We start from the raw sequence: 19,372 nt of genomic DNA, 5'->3' as shown, positions 1-19,372 counted from the left end.
CGGCTGCGCCCCGCCCCGCCCCGCCTCCCCGCCGCGCCGCTCTCCACCAATCAGCACCGCCCTTTCCTGCCGCGCGCCTTCCCCGCCCGCCGCGAGGTGACAGCTCGCGGCCGCCCGGCTCCGCCCGCCGGCGAGGGGCCGCCCGGCTGATTCGCGAGAGCGGCGGAAGCCTCGCGAGAGCTCCGAGCCAGCCGTGCCCGCCCCTGGCAGGCGGAGCCCCGCCCCCGCGGCCCTCCCGCCGCCGCCGCCGCCGCCGCCGCCGCCGCCGCCGCCCCCGCCCCCGCGTGCCGCCGGATCTGCCGCTCGCTGGCTGGGCGGTGGGGAGGGGAGGGAAGGGAGAGGAGAAGAGCGGAGCGGAGGGGAGAGGAGAGAGAGGAAGGCGGGGGCGCTCGGCCCTGCGCACTGAGCGATGTTTGTCCGCCATCGCGGCGGAGGAGGAGGGTGAAGGAAGCGTCGCCGCCGGAGCGAGGGGCCTGCGCCGCCGCCTCGCCCCTCACCGCCGCCTCCCCCGCTGCTCCCCCCCACCCCCTCGGCGCGGCCCACCCCCCCCTCCCCGCCCTCCGCGCAGCCCCTGGGGCCGCAGCCCGGAGTGAAGGTCGGCAGCGGCCTCCCCCGGCCCCGCTCCCGGGGTCCGCCGCCCCGCCGCGCGTCCCCCGGCGCCCCTCCGGACGGGAGGCGTCGCCGCCGCCGGGCCCGAAGATGTCGAACCTGAGCAAGGGGACGGGCAGCCGGAAGGACACCAAGATGCGGATCCGAGCCTTCCCCGTGAGTACCGGGCCTAGGCCGGGCCGAGCGGCCGCGCCAGGCCCCGGCCTCCGCCAGACCGCAGGCCTCGCCGCCCCGGCAGCCGCGCCGTGTGCCCGGGCCTCGGCGGGACCCGCGAGTGCCTGCGGTGCGGGGTGAGCTGTCAGGCGGGCCCGGGCACCCCCCGCGTCTCGGGGGAGCAGCGGGGCCGGCGGGCGGGAGGGGGGGAGCCGGCCCCGCGGTGCTCGTCTCCCGCATCGGTCAAGCAAACGAAGTATGAAAATCCACGCACGGTATTGCGGGGCAGGGGGGGATGGTTGTGTGTGTGGGGGGGGCTGGTTTCTTTGTTTTCAAAGGAAAGGCCTCAGAGAAGGAGTCGAAGGTTATGCGCCTACATCAAGAAAATTAGTGAACCCCGGAAGGGGGGAGGGGGGGGTTGTTATTTATTTATGTCTTCTGGAGAGTTTCCTCTTGGTGAATTTATTTCGCTGTCTGCTCCGTGAAAGAGACTGTGAGTCGTGCGATTGGAGGATTGAGGTGGCAAGGTGCCAGCTGTTGGGAAGATGTTACTGTAAACATCTAGGCATCGGTAACTTCCGTGCACGTTCGGTAGAGCCACGAGCATGCCAGCCCTTTGAATTACAGAGGGGAGTGAGCCAGATTATTAATTTATAACTGCCATAAAGCTTGCTGTGTTTTGACAGTTGGTTCAATTAAAGCTTACAACAGAGTAACAACTATGGTACTATTAATGGCGTTGAGGGACGAGAGAAATAGAAAAGCTTCAGCCTGCCAGAGGATTGCCAGGAAGTGTGTGTGTGTGTGTGTTCACCGGTGTATACGTTGAAAAGAAGATACTTAGTTGAGTCACTGGCTTTTAAGGTTTAGCGTAACTTTTTGCTGCTATGTTTGATCTCAGTAGGCAGTAGTATAGAGCTAATGCACCTTGCCTTTATAGAGAAGCTGGACATACCTGTTTATCTTATTTCAGTGGAAAGGAATATATCAATGATTTGCTTTGTCAAAACTCTTGCTCGTGAAATTAGAGAATCCTTTACAATCTCAGAAGTGCTCTTAATCGTAGCAATCTGATTTATACTTTGACAGTTGCCTTTGGTGGTAAAAGTCAAAAGAAAAAAATGGGCAATGCAGTTATGAATTTTAGCCGATAAAAGGCTATTCATCTCCAAATTGCATTTATTTCTTTAAACAGCCTTTTTCAAGAATGTCAGTTTTGTTAGGACACATTGGATTATAGGAATAAAGAAAAAGACCTACTGCAACATGGCCAGGGCTTTAAGTAGCAGGAAAACCTGTACAAAAATAAACCTTGACAAAAACAATACGTATGTTTTATAACAAACTGCACCAAAATATTTAGCAGTCTCTTAATTTGATAAACTGATTCATGTGTTCCAACCGAGAACGTGTAGATATGGGTCAGTCAACAAAGGCAGACCTCACAATGGGATAAACCTTAGTTTGTGTTTTACTTTTTTTCACCACTTTTGTAAATGAGCATATGAAATTAGTTTGGGGGGTGAAGAATGCTCGTACAGAGCACTGCTCTTGCATAAAGTTAAACGTTGTCACCAGACTTCTTTCTCCTGAAAGCTGTTTTTGGTAGCATTGTCTTTCTTTTCAGTTCCTTAAAGAATGTCTAGGTTAAATGTTAAAAAAGAGTTACCTTCTCCCTAAAATAGTTCAACAAGTAAATAGGCATCGAGGCCTGCAGATCTTAAATGTTTGGTGACATCTGTTGACAGCAGTTTTTCAGGTGTTCCCTTCGATAGATCTTCTTTCCCAAGACATTTGGTTGACAATCCTGTTGGTAAAGTGTTTATAGAAAAACAGCATTTACTTGGTTGAGAGATTCGTAGGGGTTTCTATTTCATAATTGCAGAAGGCAATAGCCATAGTTTATGTAAAAATCTTAATGTGATTTTTGTGGAGGCCTAAGAGGTTGTATAGCTTTGGTCTGGCAGATAGTGCCAGTGACTGTGGTGGGATTATTCGTGTCAGTAGGGTTGCGTTTGTGTGTGGGATAGAGTCTATATTTAGAAAGTGTGCTATTTGTACTTCAGCTACTGATCTTCACTCTTTTATCTCAAATTTGGTGGTTCTGCTCTTCAGTTCTGAATTAACAGTGCTTCCAGGGGTGACTTTGTAGGCTGTTTTGATTTGTCTTGCTATTGATCACCTTTCCTCAGCAGGTCTATCTGTTTCAGATTAGTTCACTTCTTGCATGGAGGCAGCTATTTGCTATTACATTAAACTAGAAGTACACAAATAGGAGAAGTAAGGTTCCTGGAACATAGCAATGTTGTGGTAACTCCCTCCATGTAGGTTTTAACACATGTCTCTCTAATATTTTCTGTTTTTTCCATAATATTTTTGATATTTCTGTTATTGTTATATTTTACAGTAGGGAAAGGAAAGGAGGAATAGTAATTTGCAAGATATTACAACTCCAAAGTTTTCTTTTTCTACCTTACTAGGAAATAAGTAGAAATTGATCAGAACCTTTGAAAACCACCAATATTGTACCTAGGGATCTTAAAGTTTTGAAATTATTTTTATTCTAGATTCCTTCTGTATTATTTCTTGTAATTGGTAGCAGATTATCTGTCATCTCAAGTGTCTGTTAATATTTGCCAGGTCCTGGTATGTGCTCTGATGTGCTTATTCTTACCTCAGGGGCAATGACTTTGAGTATGAGGGGTACTGTTTTGCTGAAGTGGGTTGTACAGTAATCAAAAGTAGTTGAGGAAAATAGTTTTCTATACATTTAGCCGATTTTTGTGTTCACAACAGACAAAATGCATTTCTTTTCCTCATTTAAAAACTAAGTTAGTAAAAAGAAGTTTCTTATGTTCCCTTGTTGGGCTTGACTTAAAGACAGTGGTAATCTTTGCATCAGAAGTCGTCCATATTGAGGATGCATTCTTTTTTGAAACTTCAGACTTGGGCATTTTTTTAAATCTGGAAGGAATAATAGAAATATTTTTTTATGAAAGTTTACTTTGTATTTAGTAGACTGATGAGGTTAAGCTTGCGCAGTTAAGTAACCTTATGTACCACTGTACAATACTTCCCTTGTGCTACTTTCAATAACCACTTACCGTACTGTTAACACCTTCATAATACATAATACATAGCAGTTCTGCCTTTGTAGAAGGTCTACCCAGGTAGCATGCAGAGTAGCGTTAGAGTTAAAGCGAGAGATGGAATAGTGTAAGAGGGCTTTTGAGTGAGCATAGGTTCCTTTTTCTTAAGCAGTCTTAAACCTTCTCATTTCAAAGTCATACGCACTGCAACAAATGGGAGTATCTTGTGGTTGGTCACTGGAAATAACAAAATAATTTCTGAAATGTCGAGTCAGTTATCAGTGATGCAAGTTGGATATAGTTTGGGGTTTTTTTAATTATTTAGAGGAGTGCAATAGTATTTTTGCTGAATACACAAGATGTTCATCATCTGAAAATACAGGTTTGATACTCCTACAAAACATTTAATTGCGCTGGTTTTGGAGAAGTGTTGGGGGCTGTTTTCTGGCCTTCTCTAGTTTAGTTTAAACTGCTCCGAGTCTCAGCTTGGCTCTTGTTGTTTAACTCTTTGTGAACCTGTTACTGCTGGCTAAAGGAGTACTTTAAAAGTTCTCAAACAAGCTTGCAGCAAATCTAATTTTAAGATGATTTAGTTGGTCTGTGAAAAGTGGTGCCAGAGTGCCTGATTTGCACTTAAAACTTCTGGAGAGATATGATGTCTGTAACAGATCTAGCATGGATAAATGATATTTCCTGTGAGTGTATTAGAGCTGATTTGCTGTGACTGTTTAGCTAGTGGAAAATAGTAGCCTTAAATAGGTTTTGATGGAAAAGTTGTACAAAGTAAAAAAAAATCCATGCCTTTTACAGGAATAAACAATATGTGAGAATTCAGAAAGCTTTTGGGGAATTTATTTTCAAAATTTGTACAAGTAATGTTAAGCTGTGTTGAATTAACCTTTTTGCAAGAACTCGTCCTTCTCTTAATGCAGTATGTCAGCTGTCACTGTAAAATTGGTTGGACAGATCTTTCTGAAAACCAGCATGACCCAATGTACGTTATTGGGTTTGATCGATACAGTTGGGGATTTTTTTATTTTTCTGAGTGCTTTTAATCATTTTCATTTCCTGCAGAGCTATCTTTCCTCTCTAGAGCAAGGCTACAAAACAGTGTTTTGCCAGTTCTCAGAACTATTCCAGTGGATCAGTATTATATGGTTACATTATGAATTCTGGAACGCATTTAGAGAGATCCTGCACATGCATGTGTGATAGAATGAGTCTTTCAAGTATATGTATCTATATATATGTCTAAGCTTCACTGATTCATTTTATTTGAAATACTTACGCCTAAGAAAATTCTGATTTCATCTGGTCCTTTGCAAAAAAGGCAGACAGCCTTTTTGTTTCTTTCAACCCCGTTTATCAGTTGGTGTTACTTTGTCCTCAAAGAAAGTTCTGTAAACTTAAAAGCAAATGGCTTCAACTCTTCCATGAGAAAGTAGTAAGGCTCATATTTTCATTGCTACTGCTCCTTTCTCCTCCAATCTAACAGTCACTTGTTTTAGGCTTTGTGTAGGTAGAAGGCATTTTTTTTTTCTTGGGGAATGCTGCCTGCTTCTGTGGTTTGTTTTGAATCTTGAGGAATTGATGGTGCAAGATAAGATGAGGTTTGTTAAATTTATGCTTCAACCTAGAACGTGTAGCTATATTAGTTCAAGAAGCCAGTGTAAATTTTGTGTCTTACTTGAGCATCTTGCAGCAGAAAGACCATAGAAAACACGTTGAACTGCGGTTAAATTTTTCAGTGTTCACATTATGTAAGCAATACGTGTATTTCTGCTTTGACTCATAAACCTTTTGAGTGCGCGTGCTGTATTGGTGAGTGAATGGAGAGGCACGGAGGACGGGATTAGGGTAGAATTGGAGGATGGTTTTCTGCAGGCTTTTTCAGCTCTAATGAAAATAATGTAAACCCACTGAGTGCTGCAAGACCACCTAGTTAACTTAATGTTTTATGTGGTTGGCTTTGTGAATCTTGATTGCTCTATATTCTCAAACATATTTATAAAAGCATCTTAGCTATTAACCCATATAGCATATACAGTAGTATAAATTAATGTCCACAACTAAAATTTTAATAGGTTTAAAACCTAGAATTAAAACAGATCAAAAAATCTGAGACATTGTTTCTTATTCAAAGAAAAAGGGTGTTTTGGTGTAAATTACAGAAAAATGCAGAAATGCTTGCTGTTTACTGGACCATTAATTTTGTGAAGGCCTTCCAGTTTTCACAGTTGTTTTTTTTTTTTATGAAATGCTATAAGCACACTGAACACTCTAATACCACATTTAGAATTTTTAAGAGATGATAACACTAATTCCGGAGTAGACTTTGAGCAGTTCTAGGTGTCTTTTTGGTTGGTTGGTTTTTTTGTTTTTTTTTTAACACACTGTAAATATTATCTTTTAGTTGCGGTCTAATGTAATCTCATTAGAATTCCTGAGTTTTGGAGATGTTCAGGTTTCAGCTGCAAATTTTCTAGGTTTTGCTTGTTAGTTGTGTTGTAAATTCTGAGCAGTCATCACTCCAGCTGGTCTGAGTTCTGAGTAGGTGCCTCTGCATGGCATTGGAAAGAGTACTGTGGTTTATGGGTCTTGCATGTATTTAAAATTTGTTTGATTTTTGTGCAAGAGTATAAAGTAACACCACCAGCGTTCTGTTAAGATTTTTATACTGGTTAATTCAGTCTGAGTTTTTTCAAGTGGCTTGGTAGGTTTCTCCACCCACTCATTCTTGTGTTGTATAGCAGAGCATTATTCAGCAGGAATTACTCTTTTTCCCTGGTGGTGGTAGGTAAAAGGGCTTTATGAGAGTTGCTATAAAACTGATTGAGAGTTTTTGGTATTCTATGTGAAGTTATAATAATAGTAGCATTAAAATAGAAGTATTTTCTAGAATTACTACAATTTTTCAATATGTTTCTCTTTTTTAATCTCTTGTGGGCAGGTGTACACGGCACAAGTGGCAGCATTTCTCAGAATTTCAAATAGGTGTTCTGAAGTCTTTGGCTCTGGTCTGTAGGACAGGTAGCCTTGGTGCAGGTGCTTTTAAATTTTCGTCACCATATCTGATCTTCATTGTCTGATAATCTCTCGGTATGTAGTGAAAACATTTAGTGACAGACTGGGACAGATTTTCTTAAGATAATTTGATTGAGCCCATTCATAAAATGCACAGCAATTCTGTTACAGTCCAGAATAGGTTCTTGACCTTGTGCATGTGGTCACTGGATGTTATCTTTGGCTTCTAGTAGCTGTACATGTGGAAAACCAACTCCTAAGTGATCTCGTGTTTCCTCTTCTGAGTCAATGTTTGTGGAAACAGGGAGTGGGAAAGTACTGTAGTAGAAAACTATAGTGTGGCCAAGCATACTTTTTATCATATGATTATTTTTCTGAAGTTGAGTTGAAGCCAGGAGAATTTTTAAATTGCTAACGGTTCTTTTGTGAAGGTGCAAGTACTGGTGTATCAACAGAAGTAAATACCATCAGGTGACTTAACAACAGAACTTCCATACTGACATTTTTAACATATGCATTTTAGGGAAGGAAAAAAGTACAGCAAAGAGGACAAAACTGTAATAAACATTTACATTTGGATAGTGACTGCTGTGGAGTTGCCTACATTCTTTAATGAGTTGTGCATAAAATTAGTGTTTGAGGGCTGAAAGTGTCTTGCTCGTAGTTTAAATAGGGTGTAACGGCATGCAAAATGTACACAGATAACTTGTTTTATTTTTGTTTGTGGTTATGGATGAGGTGCATTTGTGGAAGTGCCAATTTTTGGTTTAATGCTAATGAGAATAAACATAAAGGAAGACAATAGTAATTTAAATTATACGTGTGAATGGTATAAAGTTGGACTAGCTTATCAGAAATGAATGCTACAAATTTTTGATATTACATGTAGTCTGGGTACAGGCTGTGCGTGTCTGCATGTGAAGAAGTTTTTATTGAAATATATACTTGCGTTTTACTTTCACAGTACTTTTTTTGTTTTTAAAGTGTTGGTAGCATCTGAGTGGTCCTATTTTGTGATGTTATTCTACGTGGATATAATTTCCATGTGTAGCTCTGGATTTGCTTTTCTGTTGCACTCATTTCTGTGTTAGTCTTGCCCTTCTAGGCACAGCTGGTTTGTGCATCTGATCGTGGTGTATGTACTATGTGGTGCAGAAATGCCCCCTGAGAAAGGTTATTGTCAGCGTGCAGTGGTATTGATTATCTGTAAAGATGTAAGTGATTTATTAAGCTTATATTTCTTCCCCCCTCCAAAGTAAGCTGAGAAAAAAAATTACCCTCTGTTGGCCTGTGTCTACCATAAAATTTTATCTTTTATTTAGTAGAAAAGTTCTCACATTGTTAGGCAGTTGTCATTATGGAGGGGGAGTTGGCATCAAGCTCCAAAAGCCTCTAAAGGCCCTTCTGCACCACCTGCCCCCCCCCTTCTTCCTTCATCCCCCTCACGTCACGCATTGTGTTCCTTGTTTTCAAATGTATTCAGGAAATGTGTCTACAATCTGTGTAAGTTGGTGTGTATTTCACAGATTTCCTCTTTAGTGTTGATTTTTGAACAATTGTAAAATATTTAACTACTTGTAGGTTAATTGAAAAAAAAAGAAAAAACAGAAATAATTCTTTTGGGATTTGCATTGAAGTTGAGTGGGCAAGGAATGGGCCATTTGTGGTTCGTGGAAGCTTTGTGAATCCAGGTCATGGAGGCTGGGAAGTTAATGAACTAATGGATTTTTTTCCCTTGAAGAGATGTTACCCCTGAGGAGACTCAGTGCCTTCCACAGAAGGTGTGGATGTGCAGAACAGCATTGCTTTTTCCTGTGGCAGCTCTTAACGGGGAGTGAGGCACACAGCATCTCCATTTAAAGTCATTAAAATGTTAATATTATACAAGTCATTAATATAAAAGATTTGCCACTCCCCCCCATGAATTTGTCACTTATTGATTCTATTTAATTCTACTTTGTAATGTTGAGATGATGGTCTTAAAACTAATAGAAGTACGATCACATAGTGAACCAAAATTTTAAACCATTTTGACTTAGGTTAAAAAAAAAAATAATTTGTTGTTCTAGAGTTAGGAGTGATATGATTAGCGGGCTGGTGAGCGGTAGCGTAGCTTCAGTGGACAGAGACCTGTGGTCCGTAATGGCAGTTTGAACCTACTGCACGTTACCTGGGGTGTTACAGCCATGCACCTGGGTTTTAGCAGGAGGTAAGAGAGTCAGGGACCTAAATACCATTGAAATTTGAGAGTTCCAGCAATTTTTTTATCTTTGATAGCTCCTTAGGTTATAGCTAGGTAAACAGTTTTCCTTTCTGCTCTTAATTCTTTCGTAAATTGGAAGTAATTCCAGTGGAAGAGGAATGAGCCCCCTTCCCTCTGCTGCAGCGTAAGAGCCTGCACATGGCCGGTTATCCCAAGTAAGCTGCTTTGAGGAAATTTGCAGTCAAATTTACTTTGTGGTAGTTTGCTCATAGTCACATAGTCCTCAGATTTTGAAAAGCGTGTCCTTGGCTAAGATTTTATTGCAGAGTGGAATGCTAAATGACTTGAATGAAGTTTTCAGGATCTGGCTCTTATTTGTAAATTGGGAAAGACATGCCCACTAGTTTAAAAAATTTTGTGCCACTCTTTCCACTGTCTGTCATTTCACCTTTGACAAGAGACTGTCTGACAGCTACAGACACACCGCTGAGCTGTTGAAGCACAGAACTACCTGCCTCTCCCTGCGCCTTCTAGACTTCCAGGAGCTGCTGACAGATGAGAGGGATGATTAACACCCAGAAATTCAGCTCTTCTTCATTCCATTTCTGCTGTTCTAATTAGGTTCAAATATTTTCTTTTAACAGCGGCTTTGTTTCGGATAGAAACCTTAAAGCTATTATATTTCTTTCAGGAACATATCTCCTGCTGTTACACAAGCCTTTCAGAATTTTTTTTTTCCGTAACTTTAATTTGAGGAAACTTGTGTTAGGATTGCTCCTTCTGAAGTGAGTCGAGAGGACTCTGAACTTCTCACTAGTCTTCAAAATGCCGATACTCATTTTTTATATTTTTTTGGTCAGGAGTGAGGAAGTAGGCAGATTTTGGGTGTCAAAGTTTTGCTATATTCCTCTGTTTAATTCAGAATGAATTTTATGTTTGAGTTAAGTAGTCCTGACCTAATACACTCTTTTGTCCCACGGGTGTTATTTGCACCTTAAGTAATCAATACAACTACTGAAATAAGCCAAGGAATTCTTTCATGACAGAAAATGTTTCTGTTACCTTGCAAAGTTAAACATGAAAGATCAAACTTTCAGAAGTACAGACAGTTCTTCCTCCCTATTGTTAGGTATAAGTGTTCTTAGGAAATAAGTAGTTTCATTATAGGTGTTTTATAATCCTCCTCCGTTTTCAGGCACTATAGTAATGAACGCTGTAGAAATGTCGTTGAATGTTTTTAAAAGAACCTTGGTTAATAATAAAGGCAATGTCACTATTTTGGCTGTACAAGCACTTCCATTCTATAGCAATGACAGCTATCTTTTGAACTAGAACTTCCTATATTTAGCCTCTTACCTATTCAGTTCTTCCAGAGGCGTGACAAAACCAGTTAATTGTTATCTTTTCAATACAACTTTTTTTTAAAACAAGTTTCATAATCTGGTGGCAGGTGGGCAGAAGCTTGCACCATGGCAGTGAGAGGTGAACTCTTTTACAGATAATGCCTTTTGGTATTTGCTGCAGATGCTGGGGGGGGGGGGTAACTTAAAAACTTGGATTTCTGTATTTTTAATTAAATACTATTGTGCTATCCTCTTTGGGCAAAGCATGTAATTCTAGGATAAAGTCCTCAGAGTGCTTACTAGCACCTTTGAAAAAAAAAAAGTCAGATTTGGTCTGTTCTCTTTGTTTTTCCCCAGTATCTAACCCTGATGGAGGACAGCATCCTTCAGTCCTTGCTGACTAAAGCCTATGTGTATTTCAAGGAGTTTAGGTTTTGTGGAAAATAAATAGTAAGATGGATGAGTGTATAAGAGGTAGAGTTCAGCTTTGTGTAAGTCATCTTAGAGTGTTTACTGTCTTAGATTATCCTGTGTTGTTACATAACTTTCTGACGTAGTTTTTATACAGAACCTTGAAGACTGGTATATATACCAATGAGTGAATGAAAAATGAGACTGGTGAGCTATCTGTCATTCATTGCACCACTCAGACAAGTAATATTCTGCTGTTATCTGTATTAATGAGAGTTCTGGTTTTATCTGTATTAATGAGTGACTGTTTGAAGGTGCATTTTGTAAGCTGAGCATCATAAATTGCAAACTGAACCCATAAATTGACTTTTAGACAGTATAGCATAGTTTGTGGACCACCCTTAATGGACCTGCAGGAGAGGAAAAAGATAGGTTAGTCTTGTCCATGGGCTTAAACGTGTCGTGCAAGAGTCTGCATCTCTAATAGAAAAATGGAAAGCATTGCCAAATCGGGAGTCTCAGTGGTATTAAGAGACTAGTGAATATGCATGTAGTAGGTGGTGTTACGTACTATGCTGCTGCTGTTTACTGCTGACTAAATATATTGACTTTTACAGTTGGGATATGCTGTGAAACCGTTTTATGAAAGACTTAACCTCAGTCTTTGTGTATATGATGCATTCTTATAGTTGCTCATTAGTAGTTACAAGCACTTAGTATGACTTAGTGTTGGGAAAATGTACGAAGGTCAGTAAATTGAAGGATGTCTGTGTTCACAGAATCAGTACTGTGTAATTTTGTGTTTCAGTTTATATTTAGTTGTCTGCCTCTCCAGACTGTCTCCATTGTTTTTGCATTTTTTTTAAAGAAATGAAACAAAGTTTTAGCCTATCTTTTGGCTTGTGTTTATTTGGTGACTGATGGCTGCTGAGATTTACACAGCTCATAGTCACAGTTCAGATGAAACAGGTGTTTGGGAGAAGTTTTTCCTCATTTTTTGCACTTTCCTCCAGGATATTGTATTCCACAGATTTACAGGACTGAAGCTGAGGGACATTTGGGAAAAATGGAGAAGTTGTATTAAATAAAAGTTGAAATCTAGAATAAATGAGGTATGAGCAGTTCAGCATTAGTCTCATTCTTCTGAATCAGTTCCTGAAATATGAAAGACAAATGAGTCTCTGATCTTTTTTTAAATTTGTACAGTCTCCTAAACATGTCAAAGCTGTTGCTGTAGTATGACATTTTCTATTAAAGACTTGTTTTAAACTTTTCATATACAGTGTTAAATTGCTATTGTGTGGTGAAGCTCCTGTTGGGTCTACCTATAATGCAGACAAATGTTACCTTTAGAGAGGAGGAACAAATCTTTGTTCCTGGGTTTTAGATTTAGTAGAAAAGGAAGTTCTTGGGGGGTATTACAGTTTGCTGTAAAGCTTATCAAAACCAGCCAACCAAACCCCTTCCTCTTCAAGCCTTCACCCCAAAGCAGCATTTATTGTGTGATGAGGCCAGCAGTGCTCTGAGACAGTGCCTTGGAGGTAGACTAGATCTGTCACGCACTACGCAGGAGGTACGACTCCATCTTTTAAGGAGCAGTCACTTTTTAATCTACTTACCTCTTCCCCTCCATGCTGGCAGAATAGCTTTTCATTGCTGCGGAGCCCATTTAAGCAAAGTGGGAACGGGAAGGGTTTTGTCTGAAATTCTGCAGCTCTTGGATGTTTCAGCTGACAGAGAGTATTCCCTTTTTTGATTTAATAGCGTGTTCTGCTTGCTTCTGCTGCGCAAAGCCTGACAGAGCTGGGAAGGAGAGGTGAATCTTGCAATTCCTGCATTTCTACTACTGACTGGGTATTGTCATGGAGCACTGCTATTCTGCAGAGGCTGGAGCCTTTTTTGGGGTCAGACTAGAGTGGATGTTTCTCTTGGCCTTTATGGGATTGCTCTTAGCACTGGTTACTCAGCTCATCTTCTGAGCCTGGAATGGAGCACGGTACAGGCCATGAGTATTCCTTGCAGGAGGAATCTGGATAAGTTTAGTGTAGAGATTGCCCGAGATTGCCCACCCAAACAAGGGTAAGGCTTGAATGTCAAGGGATGAGTGAAGAACAAAACACAGGCATTAAAAATCGTGTCAGTATTTAGTGTTGTAAATAACTGGCAGGTTCTATATGTAAACTATAGGCGTAGATGCCCCCCCACCACACACAACCTCTGAGGGAGTATAATGGTGTAGTAGGCATTTCTTGGCACTCCTGGGAAATGTGGATAATACTGGATCGTCATCTCCAGTTGTTGTTACAGGTCACCTAGGAGCAAAAGCCTACTTATTAGGACCAGTTTCAGTAGCACATTGGTATGACTCCCCTGTGACGCTTTCAGGAGATGGCCAAAATTAAGTAGTAGCCCAGATGCAGGAGAACAGCAGTAGGTCAAAGTACCCCTTACTTTCTTCACGCTCCTTCTTTTAGCTTCCAGTCATGTTTTTTGGTGTGTAACAGTCAACCTATTCAGATAACACTATTGAGGAATTTTGTGCCTCATGTTTTTGGTTGTTCAGAGATTAGTTGTTTTTATTTGTGAATGTGTGTTACAGAGTTGTTTGCTTCTTGACATTCTGATGTTTCTTAGGCAATGAGGTGCAGCCAATGTATACTCTTCTAGATATGCTCATCGCTACACAGTGATGAAAACCTCAAAATTTAGAGAAGTGTCAATATTGAGCTCTCCATTTGACATTAATAGGAGTACATTTTATCTGCTCTGTAGTTAAAGAATATGTAGTTCCATATCTTAATATACCATTTTTCATAGAGATTCTTGGAGCAAGCACTAGACAATATATCTCTATCACTGAAAATTCTTGTCCTTTAAATTAACAGTATTGGAAGGGCTTGTAAGAAATGAGATAGTGGTTAGGTTGTGAGGCAGGAAATGTGCTGCTTTTGCCCTTTTCTGGGTAACCTCAGCCAAGCTTCACACAGAATGAAGGATCCAGGCTAAGGATGCTGAGTTATTATGCGACGGGCTATTTAATAGCGTCTTGATGAATGCCCTGTCTTGAATTGGAAGTGAAGATTGTTAGTTTTGACAGCCTCCCTTGCCTCTTGAACTGTGGGTCAGGACCCCTGTGGCAGCAGTTTCAGAGGGCAGCAGTCAGCCCCTGCTCCTGTTGTGCCGAGGGATAGGAAATGGGGGAGTCAGAACAGGCTGCAATTACTAGGTGCAAATGTTTACTCCAGAGCTGCTAGCTAACTTTAATTGTTGGTATCCACTCACTTCCTTCAGGGTAGACAACGTAAATGCTTGCATTCTGTGACATCAGCCCGTTGTCACACCAGTGCTCTGGGGTATCAGACCCAAAGGATGTCATGGAAAGGAATGAGGCAGGTGATGGTTATGGTTTTTGAAAATTTTGAGAAACATTGCTCTGCAGTAGTCATCTCCAAATTGATCAGTTTCACCTAGTAGTGTGTAGAATCATGATAAACACTCTGTAGCAAGTCTGTAGAAAAATTGAGTGGTAATGCTTGTGACTTTTTTTAAGTAAAAATGTCCTGCAAGTGTGTTTACAGTCTGTTAAAACTTCTGAGAATTAACAAGGGCCTCTCTGGTCTGAGATCTTTGAGAACTTTATAGAACTTGTCTGGAAGCTACTTCTGCAAGAAGGATGAGAAGCTCATTCTAGTCTTGTGAGTACTAGTTCGTGTGCCTCCTGTTTCTGCTGGTTGGTAAACCTCTGTGGATACTCCTACCGAGATTCTGTAGCACATGTGTTATCTCTTCCTCACTTCTTTCTTAACCACCTCTTGTTTAAGACAGCTAAGTAGCTACTTCCGGTAAAAGTAAGCTGGTGTAAACTGTCAAGACTTCCGGAGGTTCTTGATAGTTTGCTCCTGTAACTGCCTTTCCTTACAGTGCACAGCACTTCAAGCGTAGTTATGTAAGTAAGAGGAGCAAGTTCTGTAGTGTTAAGGGCAGAATGACCAAGCAACAAGAATATGAAATGGAGTTGCATTCAAAGGAAACAGTGTTGTAAAAGCTACATTGTATAGACTGGAAATAACACCCCAAAGCATTCATTTCTATGCAAGTGATCTGGATTTCTAGCAGTAGATCTGTTCCATGTTCTGTGTGAATCTGGGAGTTTTGGTGGTGTTCTTTGACTGTAGTTGGTATAAGCTAGGGAACAAATGCCTAGTTCCACTGGAGACCGCAAGCATTTTGTTGCTCACTTTTGTTATTCTGCGATGCATTTCAGTTAGAAGACTGGTACTGGCAGTTTTAATAGGTCAGCCTTATTCAGGGAGCCCTGGTTTTCTGGCTTCCTCAGTGTGCAGCCGTATTGTGTTATCACCAAATCACAGAATTGTTGAGGTTGGAAGGCACCTCAGGAGGTCATCTTATCCATCCCCCTGCTCAAGCAGAGTCACCTAGAGCCAGTTGCTCCGGACGGCTTTTGAATATAGCCAAGGATGGAGACTTCACACCACTTCTGGGCAACACGTGCCAGTGCTCGGTCACAGTCATGGTAATAAAAGTTTTCCTGATGTTCAGGGGGAAATCTCGTGTGTTTCAGTTTGTGCCCATTACCACTGAACCTGTCACTGGGCATCACTGAAAAGAGCCTGGCTCCCTCTTTTGTGTGCCCTCCTTTTAGGAATTTACAGACATTGGTTTGAATTTATATACGTTGGTTTGATCCCCTCAAGGCTTCTCAAAGCTAAACAGGCCTGACTCTTTCAGTCTTTCCTCATGGGAGGTGCTCCAGTCAGTTGTCTTAGTGGCCATTCGCTGGACTCTGTCCAGTATGTCCATGTCTCTCTTGTACTGGGGAGCCCAGAGCTGGACACAGTCTCCATATGTGTCTCATCAGTGCTGAGTAGAGCCCTCGACCTGCTGGCAACACGCCTCGGAATGCGGCCCAAGATACATTAACCTGCTTTGCCTCAAGGGCCCATTGGCTTATTGTCAACTCGAGTCCACCAAGAGCCCTGGGTTCTTTTCTGCCCAGTTGACCGCAGCGTGTGTTAGTGCATGGGGTTGTTCCTCCCCCGGGAGAGGATGTTGCAGTTACCTTTGAACTAGATGACTAGAAGGGAGATGATAATATTTTGTATGAAGTATGTTAATACCAAAACTACTGTTTGCCTCTTTTGATTGAAGGAATGCTGGTAAAGTCACTCAGAAGAGGTGGTGTCTGTAGTGTTAGCTTCTAGGAGGGAGACACTGAGAAGTGTATTCAGGACTGTTACCAGCTTTACCTGCTGATGCTCTTCAGGTGATAATGGCAATAGATTGCTGACAGTGATCGATTATTCAGCCTTGGAGATTTTAATAGGATGGACAAACATTGTTGAAGAAAGGCCTTGCATGCATCTGATCCTGTACCGTGGCAGTACTGTGGAATAAAAGACCTCTCGAGTCCTCCGCAGACTTTTTCTTTTTTGTGTGAAGCGATTGCACTTTCCTGTATGCTAATATGTAAGTCTAATTTCCTCAAGATGTACTTGTGCTACACTTTGAGTTCAGATGTTTGTGTTCACGTTGCATCTTTGAATCATTAGCATTTGGGCAGCCGTTTGTGGAGATTTTCCATCTAGCAGTGGCTTGTAAACAGCTGTCTCTGCTGCCAATAACAGACTTGATCTCCCTCCCATTCCCCAAGAAAGGTAATGTTCAGATAAACTGGAGTACAGTAACACATTTCCTCTCTTTGGACACTGGCTTCTTACTATCTTGGTGAATGTGGGTGTAAACACTGCTGAAATTACTGGGATTTTGCTTCTGAAAGCATTTCTGAACGTGGGCGGTTTTTTCAAAGCACCAGCAGAAGCAGTAATCTAGCTTCTGCTTAAATCTGCAAGAATAGAAGGCACAAGCAAGTCAACTGTATTACAGCATGAGTTCCCTTTTAAAATATAACCATCAGAAGTAATCTGGGAATGAGCATGGAAAAACATCTGGGCCCTGCTCCTGTGTTCATATTTGTGGAAGTGGATCACTTACAGGCATTGTTGATAGGGACCTAGGGAGTTGTGTAAATCTGCGCTGTTGGGTCAGCCTGGGGGATTAGGAGTGTTTTTAGACATACTTTTGTACAGAATTCTGAAAGATGCAAAAATGTTCTAGTAGCATCACAGATTTATTGCTTTGTTTTTTGGGGGGGTTGGTGGTTGCTTTTTTTTTTTTTGAATCTGCGTACAAGCCTGACTTAAGGAAGGATGATGAAAAGAGATGAACCTGTGAGTTAAATAATCCAACGGTAGATATAGTTATTGCAATTCCCACATAACTTTGAGGATGGTAATACAGGAAGACCTCTTCTGTTCCAGAGCTAAACAGCTTTTCAGCCAGGGAGAGGAAATGGTAAATTGTTGCTTAAGATTTACTGCAGTGACTTACTCTCCACTAGAGTGGAGTTACTGAAAGTATTAGGAGTCTTTGCTTTGTTAGAAAACACTGCTGCAAACAAGCTAGCTGCACTAGATCTTTTCTTGGAAGACAATGCTCTTCTAACTTGATATCCTACAACTTCAGCAAGCCTGTACCCACAAAACCCCACAGATATTAATCTAAAGTCAGTCAGTAGCAGAATAGGAAGCTGCACTGAGAAGCAGGGTCCTTCATGCTTAATCCTAAAAGGTAATAACATAAGTTTATAATAGTATTTCAAATATTTCTGTATGTTTATCCCATACAGATGTGTACTCCTTAAAGTTGCCTTTATAGATCTTTCTTGTGCTTCCGGAGCAGCTTGTGGTGTGTCAGTTGTTAAGTAGCAGAAAGCTTTGTGTTCATGTTTGTATTCAGTGAGTCTGGAGCAAATAACATTACGATCATTCCTTCATTTTTTGTAGCATTTGGATTAAAGTAGAAGAAGCTGAAGCATAAGAAGTTCCAGCTAAACACGAGGAAGAACTGCTTTACTTTGACGGTGATGGAGCACTGGAACAGGGTGCCCAGGGAGGTTGTGGTGTCTCCTTCTCTGGAGATATTCAAACCCCACCTGGACAAGGTCCTGTGCAGCCTGCTGTAGGTGATGCTGCTTCGGCAGGGGGTTTGGACTAGATGATCCACAGAGGACCCTTCCAACCCCGAACATTCTGTGATTCTGTAATTGAACAGTTCTCTTTTAGCTTTTTCTTGAACAGATCCAAAAGACTAGATGTACTGCTTGTCTGTAATACACAGAAAAGTGTACTGGCTGACCAAGCCAGCAACAGCAATGCTGTAATACCTCTTTAGACTAGCAGCTGGTGATTTGTCTGTCTTACACAGATCATACTTTTTTTTAAATATGCTGAGCAATTAAATTGCAGTTGAGATAAAAAGGTTGTCATGTTGGCTGGGAGATTCTTGATTAGCAGGAGGAGAAAATGGCATTGAGAAGTATTGGTTTGAGTGTATGCTTTGTTTGGTAACAAAACCTCTTTTTTTTTTATTTTTTTAAAGGAAAACTGAAAAGCTTTTACTTGTGTTGCTGTCTGCAATTCTAAATGGTTGCCTTCATTATCAGTACTTGTGAAATTGCTTGTTCAGGAAGGCTTTAGAAAATAATTTCCCTGAAGAGGTACCAATGTAGCAAATGCAAATTAAAAAGAAAATAACTGACCTTTCAATATTATACATAGCAGAATAAGCAAAAAGCAGGGTGGGATGACATTCCACCATTTCTCTGTTGCTTTGAGGTTTTGGGAGATGGGGAGCTAAGTATTTTTGAATGTGTTTGTGATTTTTTTTTTTGTTTGTTTTAGATAAACAGTGATACATGTATCTCAAGTTTTGCATACATATAGATTAGTAGGCTAGTGGATCTGGTATCAGGAGAGTGGAAAAAACAGCAATAGGGTTTTTATCATGAAAATCTTAGTATTTAACTAAAACTCCAAAAGAAGATGAGGTGGATGGAGGACTATGTCTTCTTATGATGTTGTTCAGCAGCCCATTCCCTCCCAACACAATGAATGGTTTATCCTTATTAGGGGCTGTACTTTTATTTATAATGCCTAAAAAACTTGGTATTTTGAAATTGCATGTAAAAATGTAGTTTTAATGAAAAAAGTTCTGCTAATCATTGTGTATGATTACAAATGCAGGCAAATCTAGTCTTTCATGTCTTTCCTCTATTGACTTCATGGTTTTTGGATGGAAGGGGAGGGAGAAGAGGGGTAGACCAGGGCTGGTCGTGTTTTTCCGCTATAATGTTGTATCGTTATTCTCTACGCTTTACTACTTTCAGCTCTTATTTTCAAGCCTGCTTTGACAGTATTAGTAGGCTCAGGGATATTTTCTTTCTTCACAGTAATTCTGGGAATAGTGACTCTCTTCCTCTCTCCAGCTTTTTTCTTTAGATGTAAAATGCTAGATCAGTTCCTTTTTGTATAAACTAAACCAAATTTAGCTTTAAAGGCTGCATTTTAAATTTGGTTCAGTTAAGAAGTGTGGGTTTTTTCAGGTGGGTGATGAAACTTGGCTAAATTACAAACTTTAAGCAATCTGATATTTCATTTGCCATCCCAGATACTGCTTTATCT

General features: G+C 41.2%; 1 protein-coding gene across 1 annotated transcript in view; it reads left to right on the top strand.

Annotated features, from left to right (window-relative positions):
• The first annotated feature begins 264 nt into the window (after positions 1–264).
• CUL3 (cullin 3) overlaps positions 265–19,372 on the top strand; it is a 58,838-nt gene continuing 39,730 nt past the window's right edge. The window contains exon 1 of the mRNA XM_075417862.1: positions 265–765. Coding sequence (XP_075273977.1) covers positions 700–765 — 66 coding nt within the window. The 5' untranslated portion in view covers positions 265–699. The remainder of the gene's footprint in view (positions 766–19,372) is intronic.

The sequence above is a fragment of the Opisthocomus hoazin genome, chromosome 4 (assembly GCF_030867145.1).
Source record: "Opisthocomus hoazin isolate bOpiHoa1 chromosome 4, bOpiHoa1.hap1, whole genome shotgun sequence".
Classification (NCBI taxonomy): domain Eukaryota; kingdom Metazoa; phylum Chordata; class Aves; order Opisthocomiformes; family Opisthocomidae; genus Opisthocomus; species Opisthocomus hoazin.
Note: the sequence above shows the minus strand (reverse complement) of the source record. Positions and strands in the feature narration are given on the sequence as shown.